The sequence below is a fragment of the Sabethes cyaneus genome, chromosome 2 (genome assembly GCF_943734655.1).
Source record: "Sabethes cyaneus chromosome 2, idSabCyanKW18_F2, whole genome shotgun sequence".
NCBI lineage: Eukaryota > Metazoa > Arthropoda > Insecta > Diptera > Culicidae > Sabethes > Sabethes cyaneus.
In genome coordinates, this window is record NC_071354.1 from 108,444,311 (window position 1) to 108,466,676 (window position 22,366).

Below are 22,366 nucleotides of genomic sequence, written 5' to 3' on the forward strand. Positions count from 1 at the left end.
ATTTATTTAAACATTAGGTGGATCAAATCGAGGTTTTCAATATATTTTCGTCATTTGTCACCTAATGCCTATTGGGTTGTCTGTATATCAGTCCAATACATCACAACTGCGCATGATATAAATGTTGTAGTAACATTTTTTTTATTTATTTTCAGTATTTGTAAATGAAGTTGGAAATGACCTAGCCCAGGTTGCTGTAGATGTAGCATTGAGCTACATAAGAAAAAATCCAAGCCTTGGGCTTTCGGTGGAACTGCTCTCAGTCGAAGGAAATCGCACTGATAGTAAAGGTCTATTGGAATCACGTAAGTCTAAAGGGGGATTTATGTATTTTGAACAGGCTTTATTCGTGCTCTATTTTGGACATTTCCACTTGATTATGCCGTGAAATAAAGTACGCGTTCAAAATAGATATATCATCCAACTTATCAAAACTGCAAGAAATAATTCAAATGTCTGCTTTCAACAGTATATTCCACATTTTTCTTTCTTATTTTCTCTCTACAGTTTGTTCGAAATACGCGGAAGCCTTAACCACCAATAGACCACCTCACGTTATATTCGATACAACTCTTACAGGAGTATCGTCGGAGACAGTGAAGTCCATTAGTGCAGCCCTTGGAATCCCGACGGTTTCAGCATCATTTGGTCAAGAGGGAGATTTAAGACAATGGCGATCTTTACCGGCAATAAAAAGCAATTATCTTCTCCAGGTACTTTGTATTCTGATACAAAGAGCTGAATACTAATGTTTTTCATTATTAAGATTATGCCACCAACAGATATTATTCCTGAAGTGATCAGATCTATAATTATATATATGAATATAACCAACGCGGCCATCTTATATGATGAGTCATTTGTAATGGATCACAAGTATAAAGCTTTGTTACAGAATATACCTACAAGACACGTTATCACTTCTATTGGAAATGATAGAGATCGGGCAGAACAAATCGAGAAGCTTCGGAATCTTGATATAAATAATTTTTTCATTCTTGGATCATTCTCCTCGATAAAGAAAGTTTTAGGTAAGTAAATAGTATTACGCATTGCAATTATTTTTATAAAAACCGCCATAAGAGTACAATAAAACTCACATTGTTGCTTGGGATTTACGTGTAATATCTAGTCAACGAGGAATAAAGAAAGATGGAATGCATGGAAGGATACCTTGAACTTTAGCATTAATCGTCATCAGCGTTAATGGTGTTGCTGATATTTTTCTGTGGTTTGAGAAAAAGAAGGAGAGAAGTATTTTTGGTTTTGTTTTCACCCTTTCTTTGACAACTCAAAATAGTATTTCGGGTAAGAGCGAACAAGCTTGGAAATCTTTTTTACTTTCGTCAACGCGATTATGTACTTCTTCCATTTACTTCTCCGCTAGTTTCTTCCATTGGCGAAACTAGCGGGGGCTAGGGGGGAGCTAAGCCCCCCTCTCCCCCTAAGAAAAATGGAGCAGGCCAACCAAATGAAATGGTCGAAAAAAAATGCCAGGGGCAATAGCCCCCCTAGAAATGAGCGCTAGTTCCGCCAATGGTCCCTTCTTGCCTCAAGTCTGTTTAACCCTCTGTAGACGGCCTTCGCTTTTAGAGCTCCAGAGCCATATATGTAATATGTTTATTATTTGAATTTTTGAGTCACCGGTCAATTATGTGTGCAATTTAAAATTGATATTTTTCGGTGAATACGATAAAAACTTTCCCTTTTCTTTACGTTTCGGCTTACTGATTTCCTATTCAGCCATCTTCAGGATATCAGCCTACTTATTTCATTTTAACTATAATCCGTGCGCCAACCGCAAACGAGCTGCGTCGTCAATGGTGTTTGTCTCTTTTTCCACCAAACACCATTGACGACGCAGCTCGTTTGCGGTTGGCGCACGAAAAGCCGATTATAGTTAAAATGAAATAATTAGGCTGATATTCTGAAGATGGCTGAATAGGAAATCAGTAAGCCGAAACGTAAAGAAAAGGGAAAGTTTTTATCGTATTCACCGAAAAATATCAATTTTAAATTGCACACATGTAATATGTTTTGAATTGACAATATGAAAAATATGTTCAGAACAGATTTCTTGACATTTTGATATTAATATCACAACATTTTGACCACACATTCAAAAGTTATCATATATTAAAAACAAAAATTCAGGAAAATTCCGAAAACAATTATTGCGCGAAAAGGCAATATCTTTACTTTTGAAGAAAAAGGACATCTAGAAAAAAATAATTGACCTCAAAAATTTTGTATGTGTAATTTGCATGCTTTATTTCAATTTTGTAATATATCTGAATTCAAAAAATATCTAGTTAGAGCGTAAGACATTAGAAAAGAAAAAGACAAATTAGACTTTTTTTTGAACTGGCGCTTCTCCAGATAATTAATTTTGCATGAAATTCAAAAAAGCTTCTTTTAAATGTATCTCACTTCTGAAAAACAATCAGTAGCTTAATCGCATCGGTTTTACGTTGTTGCCTGTTAGAGGCTTATGAGCCATTGCTAGCCTTTTTCTGCCGTGTTTGTAGAGCTCTTCCGGTAGCTGTTCTCTATCGACGGCTCTTGGTCCTTAGCAGCTTCGCAGGCAGGGATGCCACATATAATTCTGTGTTTTTTGTTGGAAAAATCTGACAATCTGTACGGCAAGGATAAATATCTGTGCAAAAACCTGTCCAATGCAAAATAACGAGAGTGAAAGAGATAGAGAGTCATATTACTGATTATTTCCGTCTCTTTCACTCTCATCTAAAAGCTCAAAAATCTGTTTAATCTGTGTAATTTGGCGAAAATCTGTATTCTGTGCTTACAGATTCTGTACAGGTGATTTCTTTCAAATATCTGTTAAACACAGAATAATCTGTGCATGTGGCAACCCTGTTCGCAGGATACCATATTTCGTAAAATCACGGAGTCTAGTTCACAGTGACAACAATCCACAGCTGCCTGATCATTTGATTTCAAGTTTGCGACTGTCTAAATAAACTTCCATAAACTTTCATTAGGGGTCCACAAATGTGTGGCAGAAACACAAGGTTCTATGATTACTCACCAGGTAACCAATAGCAGTGGTATAAGCAGTAAATCAATCGTTTTTAGCATCCCTGGTATTTTATACTGCAGACTTTTGACTGCATAACCTGTTGTAAATTGGCATCCCCAATTCTATTTAAATTCTTCTTGTCGGTAACTAGCTGCAAATAAGCATTGTCAGCACTATAAGAGGGCTTGTAGTAAAGTAGCCGCATATTTTGCCAAAATAGCATTTAAGTAGCATTTAAGGCAATTTAAATGCTTATTGGCTTGCATTTAAATTGCATTGGAAATGCTTATTGGTTACCTGGGTCTTGTTTTGTATAATCATTTAGAGCTCGTGTTTCCTCGTAGATTCTCACAAGACAATTTGGTGGCCACAAACGAAGTTAGATGCCATCTTTCTCTTTCTCAAGTATTTACCTTTGATGTTAGACATAAACAAACTATTGCAGGATAATGAAGTTATTTACTTATTGACCTATGCTTTACCAAATTGCAGAATCTGCTAAACGAGAATTTTTCGAAAGGAATTTTGCATGGCATGCAATTACACAATATCAAGGAGAACTTTCCAGCAATATTGAAAACGCTACCATCATGTTACTAAAACCGGTATCGGATAGTAAAAGTAAGGATCGCTTGGGCGTTATTAGAACAACGTATAATATGAAACAAGAACCGCAAATTACTACAGTGTTTTATTTCGATCTTGCGCTACGTACGTTTTTGGCCATTAAGTAATATAATGTCAAGAATATTTCGTCCAGGTTTAGAATAAGGTAATTTCTGGTTTTAGGAATATCCTTCAAGTTGGAGCTTGGCCACCAAATATGAAATATTTGACTTGTGATGAATACGATGGGACTAATACACCAAATCACACTATCGATCTGAAATCGGCATTTATAGAAGTTACAGAGCCCACAACTTACGGTGCATTTGAGTTTCCAAAAGGAAAGTCCGCGTTCAATGGCCATAGCTTCATGAAGTTCGATATGGATATAAGTGCCGTGACCATTCGTGGAGGAGCCTCAGTTAGCACCAGAAATCTAGGAAAATGGGAAGCTAGTCTCGATAATCTGATACATGTTGTAAGTGAAGAGGAAATGAGAAACCTGACGGCGGATACCGTTTATAGAGTTTATACTGTTGTTGTAAGTAACTTTTTAAGAACGCTTAATAAGATGTCATTTTTCTAGAGTTATTTTAATTTATTATTGCTAAATGATCTCACTGATTGGATACCTAGCATTTTTATTTAAAGATAGCGTGGAGAACTTTTAACAATATATACTTTAACTTTTATGAACTGACTATCAGACGTAACACTGGAGCCTCATTCCATCGTCAATAAAAACGATCATTTCAAATTTTCACTCAAGCCAAGACTAAAACAACAGTCGCTGCACGAGAACCTCGCTAACCTGCGCTGGCGCTGTTGTCAGATAATATACAAGTAAATTCATAGCTTTGCTAAATTTATAGCAACCTGCTCTGGGTAGCGCGAAGACTGCACCAGGTGAAGCTAGTGTTTTTTTTTTTCAAAGTTTTAGGGGTGTAATTGAAACGATGTTTTGTTAGAAAATTTGTTCGAGGTGTTACGTCTGTTAGTCTGTGCTTTTATGTGTGCGACAGGATACCCGGGTACCTTTCCAGTTTTAAAATTGTTTTAACTTGTTCAATTTGAATGATATGTTACTGAAGCTTTGTGACTTCGTAAAACTATTAGATTTCAAACGACTGGGGTAATTTTGTGCATAAACATTAAGAGATTCGTTTATACAACATAAACTTATACAACAGCAGTGAAAGGCGCCAAGGGAACTTATTATTTGAAATTGACAATTTTGAACCGATTTGGATGAGACTGGTGGTATATGATTTGTAAACTTATCTAGTTTGGTTACTCTGACACTAAGTTAAGGTAAATACCTAAACAGTGAACATTAGCATGTTTAATAACAATACACATAAATATCAGTATAAAGTAGTTCATATGGGGCCGTCCATGAACTAAGTGGATTATTAGGGGCAGGGGGTCGGACAAAAACAACGCATCATACAAAAAGTGTGAACGAAAATAACCCGGTGAGGTCTGAAATAACTAAAAATGTGTTCGTAGTCAATGGACAGCTTTTATATCGCCAGTAGCGTTTCTAGGGTTAACAAGGGGGAGATATATGGAGGGCGTGTATCCTAAGGGGACATACCTATTTGTTCATTTAACAAAAGTAACTATTACTTCGTACGAGAACCAGCGGCCGCAGAACGGCCCATCCCACCCCGCTCCCCCTCTCCCCTCCTTAAAACTGGCAGTTTATACTCGGTATAATAGATTCATCTTATATTAGAGTGTTTATTCAAAGCATCAGAAATTTCCAGAGAAAACTAAAAATTAGTTAAAATTATTTAGCAGACCTATGGTGCTGTTTGCTTTAAATTAGATTATGCAATCTAATCTGTCAAAATATTGTGTTCAATAGTAAAGAATGTGAGTGTACTGGTGTATACTGACGTATTTTAGTTGTGTATGTGAAATCCACAAATTGGATCAATCATTATGGCTTGGCACAATCTCACCCCCGTGAAGCTCGAAAAGTACAGAATATCGAAAAATATTTTCATAACCAAAACTTATCCAACGCATAATAAACTTTACATAATAAATACATTATAAATGATTAGTTTATGTACCTTCAAAATAGCAAGTTGATGCGTTTTCTTGCTTGGGTTGGTTTATGCGGGACATTTTTTGCAAGCGTTATTTCCTAGTACTTTTGATCGCGAACTTTGAAACCCTGTTTAGGCTAAATAGTTTGCTAATATTATCTGTGTTCCATTCTAAATCCTGAATAAATATGTTATGTTCATGATCATTTTGAATTTAGGTCCCCAGTTTCTATAGATATAATAAATTTTCACAAATAAACATTTTTGGTTTTTGGTACAATCTCACCTCCGTGGCACAATCTCGGATGGCGGTCCCAAAAATTATTTTTGAATCATGAATTATTACTGGATACTGCAGGAACCGCTGACGAAACAACTAATTAAAACAGCTCGAAATATCAAACTAAAAGAAACGTCATAAATCTACTCCGGAATGGCCAACAGGTTTCTTCTCATTATGTGAAAAAAGTCAATTTTACGAATTTTTACATTTCTGGAGTTTTGATATCTAAGTGAGTGACATTCTTGCAATACAACCAGTTCTCCATCTCATACCAGACGTCCCTTCGGAATTTGAAATTTGCGGAATCCGTTTAACTCTTGAAGGGCAAATAATTCAGTGTGCTAAAACTAGATAAAATCAAAATTGTTAAAGTTATGACTATATCAATTTATGTATACTCGAGTCATCTTGCTAAAAGTGGCTTTCTTTTCTTGACGCACACATAAGGCTCATGCATCAAACGTAACTATGATCTTTTTCAGCAAGAACCGTTCATTATTAGAGATTCGTCAGCTCCCAAAGGATTTAAAGGGTATTGTATAGATTTACTGGATGAAATCGCCAAAATTGTAAAGTTTGACTACGAGATAAGAGAAGTTGAAGATGGAAAATTTGGCAATATGAATGAAAAAGGAGAATGGAATGGAATAGTGCGTAAACTAATCGACAAGCAGGCTGACATTGGCTTAGGTTCAATGTCTGTTATGGCCGAACGCGAAACAGTTATAGATTTTACTGTACCATACTACGATTTAGTAGGAATTTCTATTATGATGCAGTTACCAAGCACACCTAGTTCGTTATTTAAGTTTCTTACAGTGTTAGAAACAAATGTATGGTTGTGTATATTGGCAGCCTATTTTTTCACCAGCTTCCTCATGTGGATATTTGATCGTTATAGCCCGTATAGCTACCAAAACAATCGCGAAAAATATAAGAATGACGACGAAAAACGCGAATTCAATATCAAGGAATGTCTCTGGTTTTGCATGACTTCTCTAACGCCACAAGGAGGAGGGGAGGCTCCTAAAAATCTCTCAGGAAGATTGGTAGCTGCGACATGGTGGCTTTTCGGGTAAGTATATGTTTACCTAAACCACAGAGAACAGACACCCAGGCTAGAACAAATTTATCGCGATTTTCTGTGTAAATTTGTCTATTTTTTGTGTGTATATTTTTGTTTTGCGTGAAAATTCGAGCACTAAAATGGATAAACTGGCAATCGCGTATTCTCGTTGACGTTGCTGCTGATACTTATACACTCAAAAAAATCGACATGTCGCATCCACGTGAAACATCATGTAAACTTCTGTACAGCAACTTACGTGAACTTCATGTATTAGTTAACGGGAAAATTGATAAAATTTACCGGGATCGTACGTAAACTGGTTAGTATGAGTGCGAGTTACCAACAATTCACGTGAATGTTACATGGAAACTGTGATGGATGAGAATTAAATATGTTTTCACGTAAACTTGACGTGCTGATTTTTTTGAGTGTACGTCGGCTTTGTGCTAGAAAAGAGTGAGAGCAGTATTTTCGGTTGTGTTTTACCCGTATTTTGATGTCATAATGGGATTTCCTGTGAGTGCGAGAAGACTTGGCAAAGCAAAGCAAAGCCATGGGTTTATACCGTCTTTAGACATTACCCTTCTTTATCGACAGACTTCGCAGCCGGCTGTTACAGTACAGGAAAATTACGGGGCCAGTGCAACAATCCTACTGACTCTAACTAGCAAGCACCGCCTAGCCGAGATTCGAACATAAGACGACTGGCTTGTTAGACCAGCGTCGTACCTCGAAGCTAACTGGGCGGCTGAGAAGACTTGGAAATCTTTTTTTACACCCATCAACACAAATGTCGACCAACATTTGAAAGGGGCGGATAAGCCAACTGTCAAACAGAACGAGTGAGAGTTATTTTTTGCTGGAGCAGCATAGGAAAATGAACTCTCACTCGTTCTGTTTGACAGTTGGCTTATACGCCCCTTTCAAATGTTAGTCGACAAATGTGAATGCTAGTGGCGCCACTGACTATCGAATCGCCGAAACTATCGAAATCGAGCAGTTAGGGGAACAAGGGGCATGGCGACCACCCGGGGCAAAAGTGCCACTCTTCAGTTTTCCATTAAAGCGACGAAGAATTTTAATATGGTTATTTTTTATGGTTTCTAAAGTGTCTTACAATATACCATAGGAAAATTCATCGATAAAATATTTAATTTCAGACATTAAAATGATTTTGAAATTTAACTGTTTGAAAATTGTACAATTGTACATTATCATGACTATGCCGAAAACAAGCATACTGAAATCTTATTTATCTTTATGAGTATTATTTTTGGTCTAACACATTAACTAGACCTAATTCCTATAGATAGAAGTTAAAATTCAACATTTCTCTACTTGTGGTCATTTTCCCCGCCATAGTGACACTTTTGCCCCGTACCTATTAATATCGAGCGAAAAAACATCTGAAACGAAAACGTTTTTTTTTTATATATTTATATTATTTTGATATTGAACTCACTGAAACTATTTAGATTATACCCTCATCTAGTATTAGGCCTTTTCAGGTTGAATTCAATTGGTTCTTTTTGCACATAATTAATTGAAAACAGTTAAGGTGTCCTTTATGCCCCGAGTCCCCCTATTTGAACGTGAATGACGAACGGCCGTTACAATTCACACAGGTTGAGCACCTAGCTTAGATGTCAGTTCGTCAGTGCCTAAACCTCTTAGAGTAAGAAAGTAAATTTTATCGTTTATCATCAAATGCTTTACAAAAAAAATTTCGGCGCGCAAAAAAAAAATTTCGGCGCGCAGAATTAGCATTCATGCGCAGAATTAGGTGCGTTTACGGCACATATAATAATGAATTGTAGTTCTACGGTGCCATTTAGTATCTATAACTAATTTTGATGTAAATTTTATATATAAGCTATTTTGGATTTTTTTTTATTTTCAGATTCATAATTATCGCATCCTACACAGCCAATTTAGCAGCCTTTCTCACAGTGTCTAGGTTGGATACACCTGTAGAGTCTTTAGATGATTTATCAAAACAGTATAAAATTTTATACGCACCATTGAATGGATCATCTGCAATGACATATTTTCAACGTATGGCGGATATAGAAGCACGATTCTACGAGTAAGTGACCTATTTACCTCACTTTGAGGTGTTGCCTCAATACTCATGTCGCAATTTCGCCGACGAGAATTTCTTTTCGATATTATCATCACTTAAATATGTGCAGTAGTTAAATGAAAGAAAAATCAAAACCGTTTTCAAAATTAAGTTCCACTATTACTTAATTTTATTCCGACAGATGCGCTTACGACTTGTGTCTGTTGATGAACTTGTAGAAGTAGTTTCAACTTTTCTTTCATTCAACTTTCGTATTCTACTAAAAGGGTTTAAAAAAAACTTTAGGTAATGTGCTGTGGTGTAAGCAGGGTTATTGGTAAGTGTAACAGACCAATTCGTTTTTGGTCCTTCATACAGGAGTTGGTAAACATGACAAATTAACGGGAAACTAGCAGTCATTAACTTTTCGTCGGAAAGCCCAATTTCGGAAGCAGTTTTTCGGCACAAAAGCGGGATTCTGTTTATAAAAATGTAAATACTGCATTCTTCTTGCCAATCTGAACACAGCGAATATATTCTCATAAACAGAATTTTTGTTTCAAACAAAAAAACTGCTTTTGAAATTGGCAGAATCGATGACGACTAATTTCACCTTAAGTTTGTACAACTCCCTTTGTCATGATAAGGCAATTGATATCAAATTGCATACGACGGGGAAATTTTTTTAGTTTTTTTTTATTCAAAATATTCCGAGATTCGTAGTGGTCAGTGTATAACGGAAATATTTCGGTATTTCGGATTTCATTCAAAATCACGCATGCTAATTTGTGTTCTTTTTCGTTGATTTTATCATATTAGCTGCTAAGGGGCACCATTTGAACCATGAAAATCAGAAGTGTCCGGAATTGAAAGCTGTCCGCGGCGCTGGTGGATTTCCCACTATCTCATTTATATGGGAGCCCCCTACTAAACAGGGGAGGGGCCCTAATTTATCATAGAAAAATTCTTGCCTCCGAAAATCCCCACATGCCAAATTTGGTTCCATTTGCTTGATTAGTTCTCGAGTTATGAGAAAATTTGTATTTCATTTGTATGTGAGCCCCCCTCCCCCTCTTAAGGGGGGGGGGTCATAATTCACCATAGAAAAAAATTCTGCCCTCTAAAAGCCCCACATGCCAAATTAGGTTTCATTTGCTTGATTTGTTCTTGAGATAAAAGGAAATTTAATTTAATTTATTGTTCTATAGTCTTCGGCACAAGACAGTACAGTCTAATTTTCTCTTAAAACTAATTTACATATTCAATCAAGCTTTTAAATCTAGTTTTGCTAACATTAAAATCGAACACATGATTTACCTTGTTAACTAATCTACAGCAATAATGTAAAGGATTTTTCTGGCCATATTGGGTTCGATGAGCTGGAGTCCAGAGAAACGTTCGATTCCGAAGAATTCGACGAGGCACGTGCAGATTTATTTCTTCTAAAAGATAACTATTATCGATTATTCCCATTAGCAGATCGTAAACAAGCAATCTCTGTGACGTTCGTCTTCTTTGGGCAAGCGTACTAAGTTTTATCAACTGACAACGATTTTCGTAAGCCGGAAGGCGTATAGGGTCCCGCCAAGGCAAACGACGCAGGGCAAAACGTATGAAACAACGTTGCACTCTTTCAATTTTATGAATTTTCCCTGTGTGATACGCTGCGCACACCGGTGCTGCGTATTCCAAAATACTTCGAACTAAGGTGCAGTAAAGCGTTTTTAAAGCGTAGATATCATTAAAATCCGAAGCGGTTCGTCGAATGAAGCCATACGGTTTTGACGATATTATGCTAATGTGCTCGTCGAACTTTAGCTTGCAGTCAAGTATGACTCCCAGATCTTTGACAGAGCTACAACGTTTCGTTTCGCGTGCGTTCATTAGATATTCGAAATGTTGAGGGTTACGAAGGCGGGAGAAAATTATGACGGAACATTTTGATGCATTTACCTCCATTCCGTTTATTTATATTTTATTTGTATGGAAGCCCCCCCTCTTAGGGGGAGAGGTCTCTAACTATCACAATAACCTTCCATGGCCCCAAAACCCCTACATGCAAATTTTCTCGCCGATCGGTTTAGTAGTTTTCGATTCTTTAAGGAACATACCGACAGACAGACAGACAGAAATCCATTTTTATAGGTATAGATTAAAACGTTAGCGCCCTGACCCTGAACAGATCTATTACTGCTATTCTGAAGAATATTAGAGTTCATCACCAAAATCATTTTTTTATGATAGGCCATATTTTAATATTTTATTTTAGCTCGCAAACAAAAGTTCATCAAATTAAAGTGTTTTGCAGAATAAAAGTTAATACCAATCGGTTTTCCAGTCACAGGAAGCAATTAAAATGATTTTGATAGAAATTGAGATTGACTAACTGAATATATTTATTTTGTTGAGACGACCAGTTTCCAAAAATTAATTATAACATTTTAATGGCAGGTTGATTTTAGTCACTTATCACGATAAAATTTAATGCGCGTATCCTGCAAACCAACGGAGATTGCGCAAAATTTATTAAATATTCTATGGGATATTTTAGTATGGTCGCTAAACCAAATCGATAAGGATGGCATACAGTAAAACATTCAAGTATGTATTTTCAAGTTAATAAGGCTGGCGGGCTGATTTGGCTTTTGCCAGAGCGAACGGTTTTGTTAAATTATGGCGGCGACTGTCCAGCAGCGAAAACTTTATTGGTTTTTTTGTTGCTTCCAGCAGAGCGTGATACGGCTGCTTGACCTTGTAACTTGATTCTTAAGGAGGTTATAAAAGGAGGTTATTGGCATCAATGATGAAGTCGTGCAACTGTTTACGCTATGCTACCATATCAGTTAGATATTTTAGCATGTAGCAATGTGTGCAAGAATGTCATTCTATCATATTTCAAATTTAATTTATCCTATTTGTTCCCCAGAATATGGAAGGAAATGTCTCTAAATGATTCATTGACTCCTGTTGAACGATCAAAATTAGCAGTTTGGGACTACCCGGTGAGTGACAAGTATACTAAAATGTGGCAAGCAATGCAAGAAGCAGGACTGCCAAACAGTCTGGACGAAGCAGTTGAACGGATAAGAAATTCGACGTCAGCGTCCGGGTTTGCTTTTCTGGGCGATGCCACTGATATTAGATACAAAGTCCTAACCAACTGTGACTTGCAAATGGTTGGAGAAGAATTTTCAAGAAAACCATACGCGATCGCAGTGCAACAAGGGTCACCTTTGAAAGATCAATTCAATAATGCGTAAGTAGTCATTTCAGTTTTCTTTTACATTATGTTTTATTTATATTTTTACTATCAAGAAAGTGACAAAATATTTTGTGTAAAGTTAAAATACCCTTCTCATTAATACTCAATTTGCAGAATTCTCATGCTACTAAACAAGCGCCAACTGGAAAAATTAAAAGAACAATGGTGGAAGAACGACGAGATACAAAGTAAATGTGAAAAACCAGATGACCAATCGGATGGCATATCCATACAAAATATCGGAGGAGTTTTTATCGTTATATTTGTGGGTATTGGAATGGCGTGCATTACTTTGATCTTCGAATTTTGGTATTACAAATATCGAAAGAATGTGAAAATCATCGATGTTGTTGAAGCAACAGACGAAATGAAGTCTCAAGGAGTAAGTAGTACGAGAATAGCAAACATGAAACATGAATTTGGAACGATGGGTCACGTAAACGATGACTTTGCCGAAAAGCCACAAGCACTGCGGACAAGGACTCAAACTCTGGACGCAAATAACTTTAAGTCTAGATTTTGAGTTGTTGGTTTTATATTTTAATGTAGTTTCTGCATTTATGATATGATGTAAGTTTGATTCTATAAACACCGTTGATGATACATCTTACAGAAAAACGACTGGATATAAGTAGTAAATAAAACTACGAAAAGTTTTTGTAATATTCGCCAACCTACAGTTATTTTTAGGAAGCCTAGAATCTAGAGAGAATGTATGGAGTTGACAACAACTTGAGGGCACACAAGGAGAGTGACATGTTCTTGCAAAACTAATTGAGATTTTTCATTGATATTGATATTTCAAACATTAGAATATATTACAATTTCCACTGTTCTATTGTAAGCAGAGATGGAAAAAAAATCACTTCTAGTGATCAAGATCAGAGGAGCGATCAGATTCAGATTCATTGACATTACTACTTGTAAGGCTAGAGATGGTCGGGTTTCATATTTTCCAAGCCCGAACCCGACCCGGGTCCGAAAATTTTTTTGCTGTCGAACCCGGACCCGACCCGAACCCGAATTTTTATTTTTTTTCAAACCCGAGCCCGACCCGAACCCGAAATTTTATTTTCAATCAAACCCTAACCCGACCCGAGCCCGGATTTATTTTTTTCGCTAAGCCCGAACCCGACCCGACCCGAACCCGAATTTTTTTTCGGTCAAACCAAAACCCGATCCGAACCCCAATTTTTATACAGTGGACCCCCGTTCGTTTGAACGATTCCTTATGCAAACTAACGGGGTTACTTTTTAATTTGAACAACTGGTAACCCGAAATATGCTGAAACCTGTGTGAACTGGCCGCCCTGATCTTTGTTATTGTTTTGGTGGTTTGTTTTAGTTGACAGTTGCAAGTGCGAATATTGCATTTTCCGATCGGATTTCTCTTTTAATCGTTAGGAAAACGAAATGTGAAACCGATTAAACACGCTAGGTCAGTACAAACGAATCGAACAAATGATGTCATGTTGAGAATGACATTTGAACCATTTTTAATTTGCACGTCGTGCAAACCAACGGGGTTCAAATTAAAAAGTGTTAAATTAAAAATGGTCAAACGAACGGGGGTCCACGGTATTATGTTAAATTTGATCCCGTCCTGAACTTGAATTTTATATTAATTTTCATAAAACTCACACCTCGATTTGAATCTCGGCAGTTTTCTTTTCGTATTCTCTATAACGTTCGAGCTATAAAGTCAATTTTTTTTTGCTGTTGGTGAACTTCATTACATTTGAATCGTTTGTTTGAGAAACAAAACAAACGTCATTTGATATGAGTTCATTTTCATGAGTTTTTGACAGTTTTGAATCCTCGGGGATTCCTACATCTTCTCTGGAAAATGTTAGTTCCACAAACTCATTTTAGTTGGGGTTGAACATATTTCGCGAAAATCAAGTTTTTGTTGTTTGTCTACAATTGTCTCAAAAGCACATGTGGGGTTTCTCAAACAGACGATTCATTTATTCATTAAAAAAACATAATGCTATAAACTCTGGTGATATATATGAGCAAAGAAAAGATTTTTGCATTTAAATTCTATTTAATTCTATGCATTATATAGAAAAATCTATTCTTTGCTAATGTTTGAAATTTTACTAGGGCGCTCAAAAATAACTGTCGATTATTATTTCACTATTCACAAACATATTTGTATTCCAATAATCCTTCAAAATGATTTTGCGGGTAAAAGATTGACTAAAGTTTTTATTATGTAAACACTGTTGATGATATTGAGATTTAGAATTTATTTATAAAATGTAAACACTGTTGATGATACCAGGGACATTTGCTAATGGACACTTCCAATAATTGGTTAGTATTCAGCTAAGCGCAAATTACCGTGATAACTCATGCTTAAATCCTATTAAAGCGTACAAATTACACGCTTTATTCATTTTTAGATCATTATCTGTAACAATATCATGCCACTTTTTGGTTATAGAACATCTGTACGACCATTGGCAAATTACCCTATAGAATTAAAAAAATCATTTAAAAATGTTTTGAATACAATACTAACAGCAACCTAACAATTGTCAGAACATATGTAAGAGATAGGTGAGAGTTGTAACTAGAAGTAAAAAATAAAATATCACAAAACTAAACAAAATCATCTAAACACAAAATCATCCTAAAAAAGTTTACATTAAACTTGTTTTCGATGAGGTTATAAGTGCTAGATTCATTATTGGTTAGTATTAATATATTACTAGTGTTGTAACTTTTACTAGTGCCTCACACAATAAAGCATACAAAAAAAATCATTTCATTGTTTCATTGATGTGACCAGATTATTTCTATAGAAGAATGCGAGGTATATTGGATGGCAAATAAAAAAGAACTAAAATTTGGTTGTGTAGTTATAACAAATTTATTTGAAGGCAACCTGATGGTAAGGTTGATAGTTTTTTAGATGACGAATAGGTATAAAACTTTTTTTAAATAGCGGTGTTTTTACAATGTGCATTCATAACATTTGTTTTAAGTTTTGTATCGAGGTTCGCATTTAAATTTTGTTAATCTTTCACTTGAACTTGAACTTGGTTTTGGAATTTAATTCCAGGCTTGGTCATTTTTCGGTCCCAACCACACCATGATGAAATTTCTACATTGGACTAACACCAATGTACTATCATTGCCTCACCTGTATATATCTCAATGGTTTACATTTGGTTTGCAAATAATTATATTAATATTTGTGGAATCGATGGTTCTACAATTGATGAAGGGGAGGTAGCGGAAAGAAATGAAAATTTTTTGGTGAAGGAGGGGAAGAGCGGAAAGGAAAGGAGGGGGGGGATATTGGTAGCTACGCTTGACAAGTAGTCATTTCATTTCTCTACCGTTTGAAAAAAAGGGAATCGTAGTGATTCAGTGCATCCTGCAGTGGCAAATACATCGTTAGTTGGTCCATCGCATGAAATAGCTGGTCCCTCCAACGTTGAAGTGTTGCGTGAGGTGACCGCTCCGGCGCACGTAGAGGCCAGCGTGTCGTCTACAGTAACAGGTGAGTCCTCTAGAGACCGAAAAGATGTAATGTAGGGTATAGGATCAGTCATCAGACATTAGTTATTTCTTATTGCTTGAACGTTTTACGTTTATGCGTAAGGGTAGGCGGGGCAAGACCGCCCCTGAGCAAAACCACCTGTGTAAAAAAAGTTATTGCTTAATTTTTAATTTATCTGCTTTAAATGAACAATTGATCTATTACCTACATGCAGAGGTGGCATAAACCGCAGCGCAGATCAAAAGACACACATTCTTAAACAACACAACACTCGCCATGCGGCGTGTGTTCGCCCACAAATTCCCTTCAGTGTCTCTTTTGCTAAACACGCTCTTTCGTGTTTTACGCGCACCAAAAAAAGGCAGTCGCAAACGCAGAGTGATAAATTTGCTGCGTGCTTTACCACACCAAGAGCCGCACTCTGCGCGGCTGGATTGTACACCCTGCGCTGGGTCAGTTGAAGTGGTGTGATTGAGAAAAACATTTTTACTGTTGCGGTGCCTGATCCGTACTAACTTAACATAGACCATATTAGTTGTTCAGTGCAGCGTGTATTTTCACTTTTAAAAGGGCAGAAAATTTGTAAATACAAAACAATTTTTTTGCGCAATTCCGTATGGAGTGTGGCAAAGGGCAGCACCAAGTGCTGTTTGTCACTCACTGGGCGATTTTCACCGAGTGCTGTCGTTCGCTCCCACTCCGCTTTCGCTCGTACGCTGTGTGCATATTAGCTGAAGAGGTGTGTTGCCGAATCGCTCTGTGCGACAAGGCATAATATTGGAACATTGGGCGCATAGTGTGAGCGAATGACAGCCCTGCCTACATGTAAAAAACTACAAGTCATGCAGCCCTACGGGTTGTGCGAGAGGGTGACGTAGGACTTTATCAGATCATTAGATCAAAGACTAATGTAAACTGCATTTCTGGCATACGTATGTTTCTAAGAATCTGTGAGTGATATTGTTTAAGTGAATGTTTAAAAGAGAAGAGCGAAATATGCACATTCAATTCTTTATTGAATGCAATGGTGACTTTGAAAATACGTGGTCGGGGGTTCATAAGTACAACGCCTGCAACCATTTACACATAGAGATTTCTTTTAAAAATCACTTGTGTGCATCATAAAGGTTGAAATAGTAATGAATGGACAGCCCACAGATTATTGTATGAAATATGATTATGCGTAGCTTGACATGTTTCAATAATCTTACTTTAACTCGCTTGTGGCCTTTAAAAGGACCATTGGTTACAAATAACATTAAAGTCAAAGAACGTTCATTGCAAATATGATGTGCCATTCGTATGTTCTCTTTTGACATGAATGGCAACAGCCATGTAAGTTAGCGGCGTCGATTCACTGTCTCTTGCTCCAAGAAGATTTTACTAGTTTACTTTCACAGCTTACCGCTTGTTACATAGCAGAAAATATGACACATAAGCTAAAACTTCAATTTTATTTCTATGAGAGTCCTTATCCTCCTGCCACAGGGGTGAGGGGTCACAAACCATCATAAAATATCAGCACCGACTTTTCAAAAGGGCCAATCTGCAAAATGTAAACAAACCGAGTGGGGGTTATTTTTTGCTGGAGTAGCATAAGGAAAGAAGCCCTCACTCGGTTTGTTTACATTTTACAGATTGGCCCTTTTGAAAAGTTGGTGCCGATGTTCATGCCTCCAAAAACCCCACAGGCTAAATTTGGTTCCATTAGCCCCGCAGAACCGACATGACATCCCATACATTTTCCTTGAAAAACTTGTGCTTGGAAAAAACTTTTATATTTAGAGTTTGGTAAACGAAATACATCTTGAAAAAAAAAACGAAAAATAAGAAGAAAAGATGGCTAAAAAATTAAAATTTTGGCTTCTTTTTCTTTTTTTTTTAACAGTATTTCGTTTACAAACCTCAAAAGTTATAGAAGTCTTTGCCAAGCTCCTACCAACAAAACAAAAAAAAAGTTTGTTCCAATACGTTGTGTAGTTTCTGAGAAAAAGGTACATAAAGTTTGAAAATCGTGGTTTTTCACGAGCGGTGTTTTATTCCGTCGAGGTTGTTCCACACCGCACTGGAATGCTTATGTGTATGATCGTTTTTCGGCCACTTCCCGTGGTCGGATCATTACATAATTACTATCAAAATAAGCGGAAAAGATTGCAGAATCGAAATCTGAAGTACAAAAATAATGGAGTTTTCAAAAGTTTAAGTGGTTTATCCCAGTAAACCATTTGGTTTGTATATCTCGATTGCTACTGAGATATACGAAATCATATCTGAACGAAAAAGTTATATTTCACGCCATATAAGAACATATATGTACCAAAGTGGAGGCGATATACGAGCGAAAATTTCGACAATTATTTGTAATTCTATTTTGCGTAGTTTTTATAACACGCAACTCAATACTCCTGAATATATAATTAAGATATAATCAAATAATGCAATCGTCTATACTACTTTATAATTCACAGTCATGAATTGTATATGAAGACCATTGGCGGAACTAGCGCTCACTTCTAGGGGGGGCTATAGCCCCCGGCATTTTTTCGACCATTTTATTTTTTTGGCATATTAAGATTAAATGTACATTGATGCATAGGAACTTTAAGTTGTGATGCATATAAAAATTACTCTTAGGTTTTTAGTATGTTAAGTTATCTAACTATAGTTTTTTCTTAAATTTAAAAATCCAGCTTAAATTTTCTAGGGGGGGCTATATGTCTTCTAGGGGGGCTTAGCCCCCCCTAGTTACGCCAATGATGAAGACACGCACGACTGCAAAACAACTTATTGTTCACTTCGATTTGACATACTCTAATCATTATACAATTCCAATGTGAAATTGACATGAAAACGATTTAATGTGAACTTTCTATTACGATTTTGTGTTATCAGGGATGTCCCCTTAATCCAGGGTTTTCCGATGAACGGTTATTTTCCAGGGGGCGCCAGTGTGCGACACGAGACTGCGAGATGGTGGCGTAACCTCGGCTCTGCTGGGGGCCACGGCAAATGGTAGCGACACAAATCGTGCAGCGAGAGCAATCGCGTGGTACAACAGCAACGGGTTGGCTTCTTCATACGTTCAAGATCGGGACTGCAATTTCGCGTGAGTCGAGCGGATCGCACTGGCGGTTGGAGTCTTTCCCCACGTAGATCACTCGTAATCCTGGCAACCACCTTAATGGCGAGATATTTTCCACAACCGATGACAACCGCTCTCTGAATGCACCTATAGAGGTACGCAACCTCAAAGCGATAGATGCACCCAGGGGATCCGCCGAGTCCACCGATCGAACCAGATTCGTCCACCGACGAATCGCGTTTCTCCTGACGAATTTCCAATGCACGGGACTGCTCACGTGGTCGCTGCGAACTTTTGCCTTGACTTATAAAGCCCAGTATTGTTCCGACTCACGACTTAGCTTTATCTATATGACTCGCTACTATTTTATTTAAGCACTTGACTCACGACTTTATATTTAATAAACTAAACTCAACGAAGCCCGCCTTGATGTTACCCAGACTCATCTAGCCTGTAAGTTTTCTTATTCTTGATAATGTTCTTATTTTTATTTCTTATCCTAGATTGTGTTTCCGGTTTCTTGAAACCCGATTCTTATTTCAAATTTTCTGTCATCCATAGGTGACTGTCCCGTATACGAAAGAATCTCCACCCATAACCCTCAATCGTCAGTTGATAGTTATTTCTTTTGGTTCGAGCACTGGTTGCATACTCAAAGGCTAATGTTCCTATTTACTAACGCCACTTATGTAATGATTCTATACTCATTACAAAACTAGAGAACAGATTTGGCAGAATGTCATTCACTAACTATGTGTGACCGAAACGAAAAAATAAAAACACACCAACGGCACATGTGAATGCATCAACTGCTCATAAATGGAAAAATGCCTAATATGCTACGAACATGAAAATGAGAAAAATGCAATTTTATTACTTTTGTGTGTCAAAGAAGTTTTACGCGGTAATGGTAACCTGTTTAACCGTTATGTGTGCAACAGGGTACCCGGGTACCTTTTCAGTTTTAAAATAGTTATAACTCATTCAATTTAAAACATACGTCATTGAAATTTTGCGACATCGTAAAACTCGTTGATCTTAAGTAATTGAGGTTTTTTTGGTGCATATCCATAAAGGGGATTACCAATGAGAGGCACTTGAATGTTTTTATTACGTAGGAGGGCGACAAGGGTACCCGGGTACCCATGATTTGCTATGTTTATAACTTTGGCTATCTTGAACCGATTTGGATGAAACCAGTGGCATTTGATTCGTACATTTATCCAGTTTTGATTAGACAAAGCATTTGGCCATCAAATGACATGTAGTTCCCGGGAATCAATAATTCCGGAGCAACGTCCGGTAAAGCGTGGGAAGCCGCTTGTTTTGAAAGAATATCAGCTTTCAGCAAAGCTATTAGCTTTGAACTTGACATTATGGATCCTTTTTTCATCTTATTATATAAATTGGTGACTTTAGATCGCATTGGCCATTCCAGAATTGGGTTCCTGTAGGGTTACAGATGGCCAGTTGGGTGCCTAATCCATTATTAGGATTGGTTTAGCGGATCTTTTAGATGTTTTGAACTGATATGGCCAGTTTAGTACTCATTAATAATTTCGGAACTGGTTCCAAATGTATAACGGATTGTTCTACGTTTTGAACTGTTCTGATAATGCTAAGCATTATCTTGAATCCTGCGGTATGATCTGTGACCCCGTAGAAACCGTTTTCGAAATAACCAATCAAAATACATCAAAATGTAAAAAATATTACCTCCCGAACTAATTCCAAGAACTTTGATACCCATATTGCTAGGTTTTACCTCCAATCCTAGACTGGCCACCCATGACCCCACAGGAACCTACTCTGGAATGGCCAACCTGATTCATCTCATTATATGAAATAGTTCATTGTATGAATTTTTAGAGTTTTTATATCCGCATGACTGATTTTCCTGCAATACAAACAGTTCCCTACCTCACAGCGGACATTCTGTCGGAATTCCGGATTTTCGGGCCCCGTAAATCTTTTAAAGGCCAAATGGCCACATAATTCAAAACTAGATAAATTAACGAATCAAATGACACCTATTTCATCAAAATCGGTTTAAAATTGTTGATGTTATAACAATATCAATTTTGGGTACCCGGGTACCCTTGTCGCCCTGCTAAAGGTGTTTTTTTTGTCGCACACATAACGGTTAATGTGAATATTACCCGTCATACATGCTGGAGTCATGCCGTTGAATTGAGACAACGATACCTGTGGCCAAATTCCCTCCGGGGAACATTTTTAACACAGTAGCCATTTTTTCATTTATATACACAAGGCGAGTTGACAATCCAGGGAAATATTTGCTAACGTGCATATGTTGTCAATTATTTTATGTTGGTGAGTCTTCAAAATGGTTTTAAACTATTTAAAACAGTACGGAAGTACAAGTGAGGGCGAACTGGACGATGAAACATCTAATCCGTGCCCCCGAAGAAATTGCCAACAAAGCGGGAAATTCAAGCGATTGAAACTAGAAGGTAGAAGCAGCTTTATCATGCCGTCGTTGATGGGAGCTGTAAATCCTGCCGTGTAGGCGGTTGTAAAAATAAAAAAAAACAAGATTCAATCCAAAAATCAGAGGGGGTGTGCACAAGACACGACCGCTTAGGTGACGTAGGACCATGTAAGTTTCTTTGTAGCGATAGTAGGATATGGATACACATGTAATAATACGATTCTTCATGCATACAAGCTAGATACGTAACGTTTATCAAAGTAGAAACATTGTATACATTCAATCCTCAACCGATTTTGGAGTTATATCCATGAATTGATTGAATCTATTTTATTAAAACAAAACCAAGTCAGTAACTAAACCAAACAGTAAATAAATTTTTATGATATGTTTCTACGTTGAATAGTACTTTTCCTCTGATAATCGGTATACGGTACGCGCGAGTTTTCAAAAGAAAATTTTTCGCATCTTTTCTGCGGCTTACAAAAGAACACTGATAAAGCATTTACAACCTGCAGACGTTTTGGAAGTCGCAGAAAATGTCGCCCGTGACCAGAAAACTGATTTCCGTCATTTGTTGGTCGTCCGCAATGGCGAAAAATTCAACTTTTCCCTCGTTGCCTGTGTTATTATGATTTTACTGGGCAAGAAAATATAACAAACTTTTCAATCGGTGTGTGGCCCTTAAAAGGACCGATTGTTTGATTATCATAACTCCTGCTTGCAATAAACTTGCACTAACGCACCTCACGTAATTCTCTGTTCGGTAAATTAGAGTACCGATAACTGCTAACCAGGCACGGCTTATTGCAACGGACCAGCGGGAAAGCTTCAGCAGCTATGCGATCAACGAAGCCGTTGGTGTATGGTCCTGAATCACAATGAAATACCACTCCAAGTGGCCAGCTGCAAGTGACGTGGGAGGCTTCTGGTCGTTTT

At 37.2% G+C, this 22,366-nt stretch overlaps 1 protein-coding gene across 1 annotated transcript; it reads left to right on the forward strand.

The window, feature by feature from the left end:
* Window positions 1–850: 850 nt before the first annotated feature.
* On the forward strand, window positions 851–12,902 carry LOC128738195 (ionotropic receptor 25a). The gene is made up of 7 exons (XM_053833138.1): window positions 851–1,031; window positions 3,533–3,770; window positions 3,830–4,187; window positions 6,469–7,061; window positions 8,956–9,141; window positions 12,044–12,373; window positions 12,494–12,902. The coding sequence occupies exons 1-7, from the start codon at window positions 866–868 to the stop codon at window positions 12,900–12,902; spliced, it is 2,280 nt and encodes a 759-aa protein (XP_053689113.1). The 5' UTR covers window positions 851–865.
* Window positions 12,903–22,366: the final 9,464 nt, after the last annotated feature.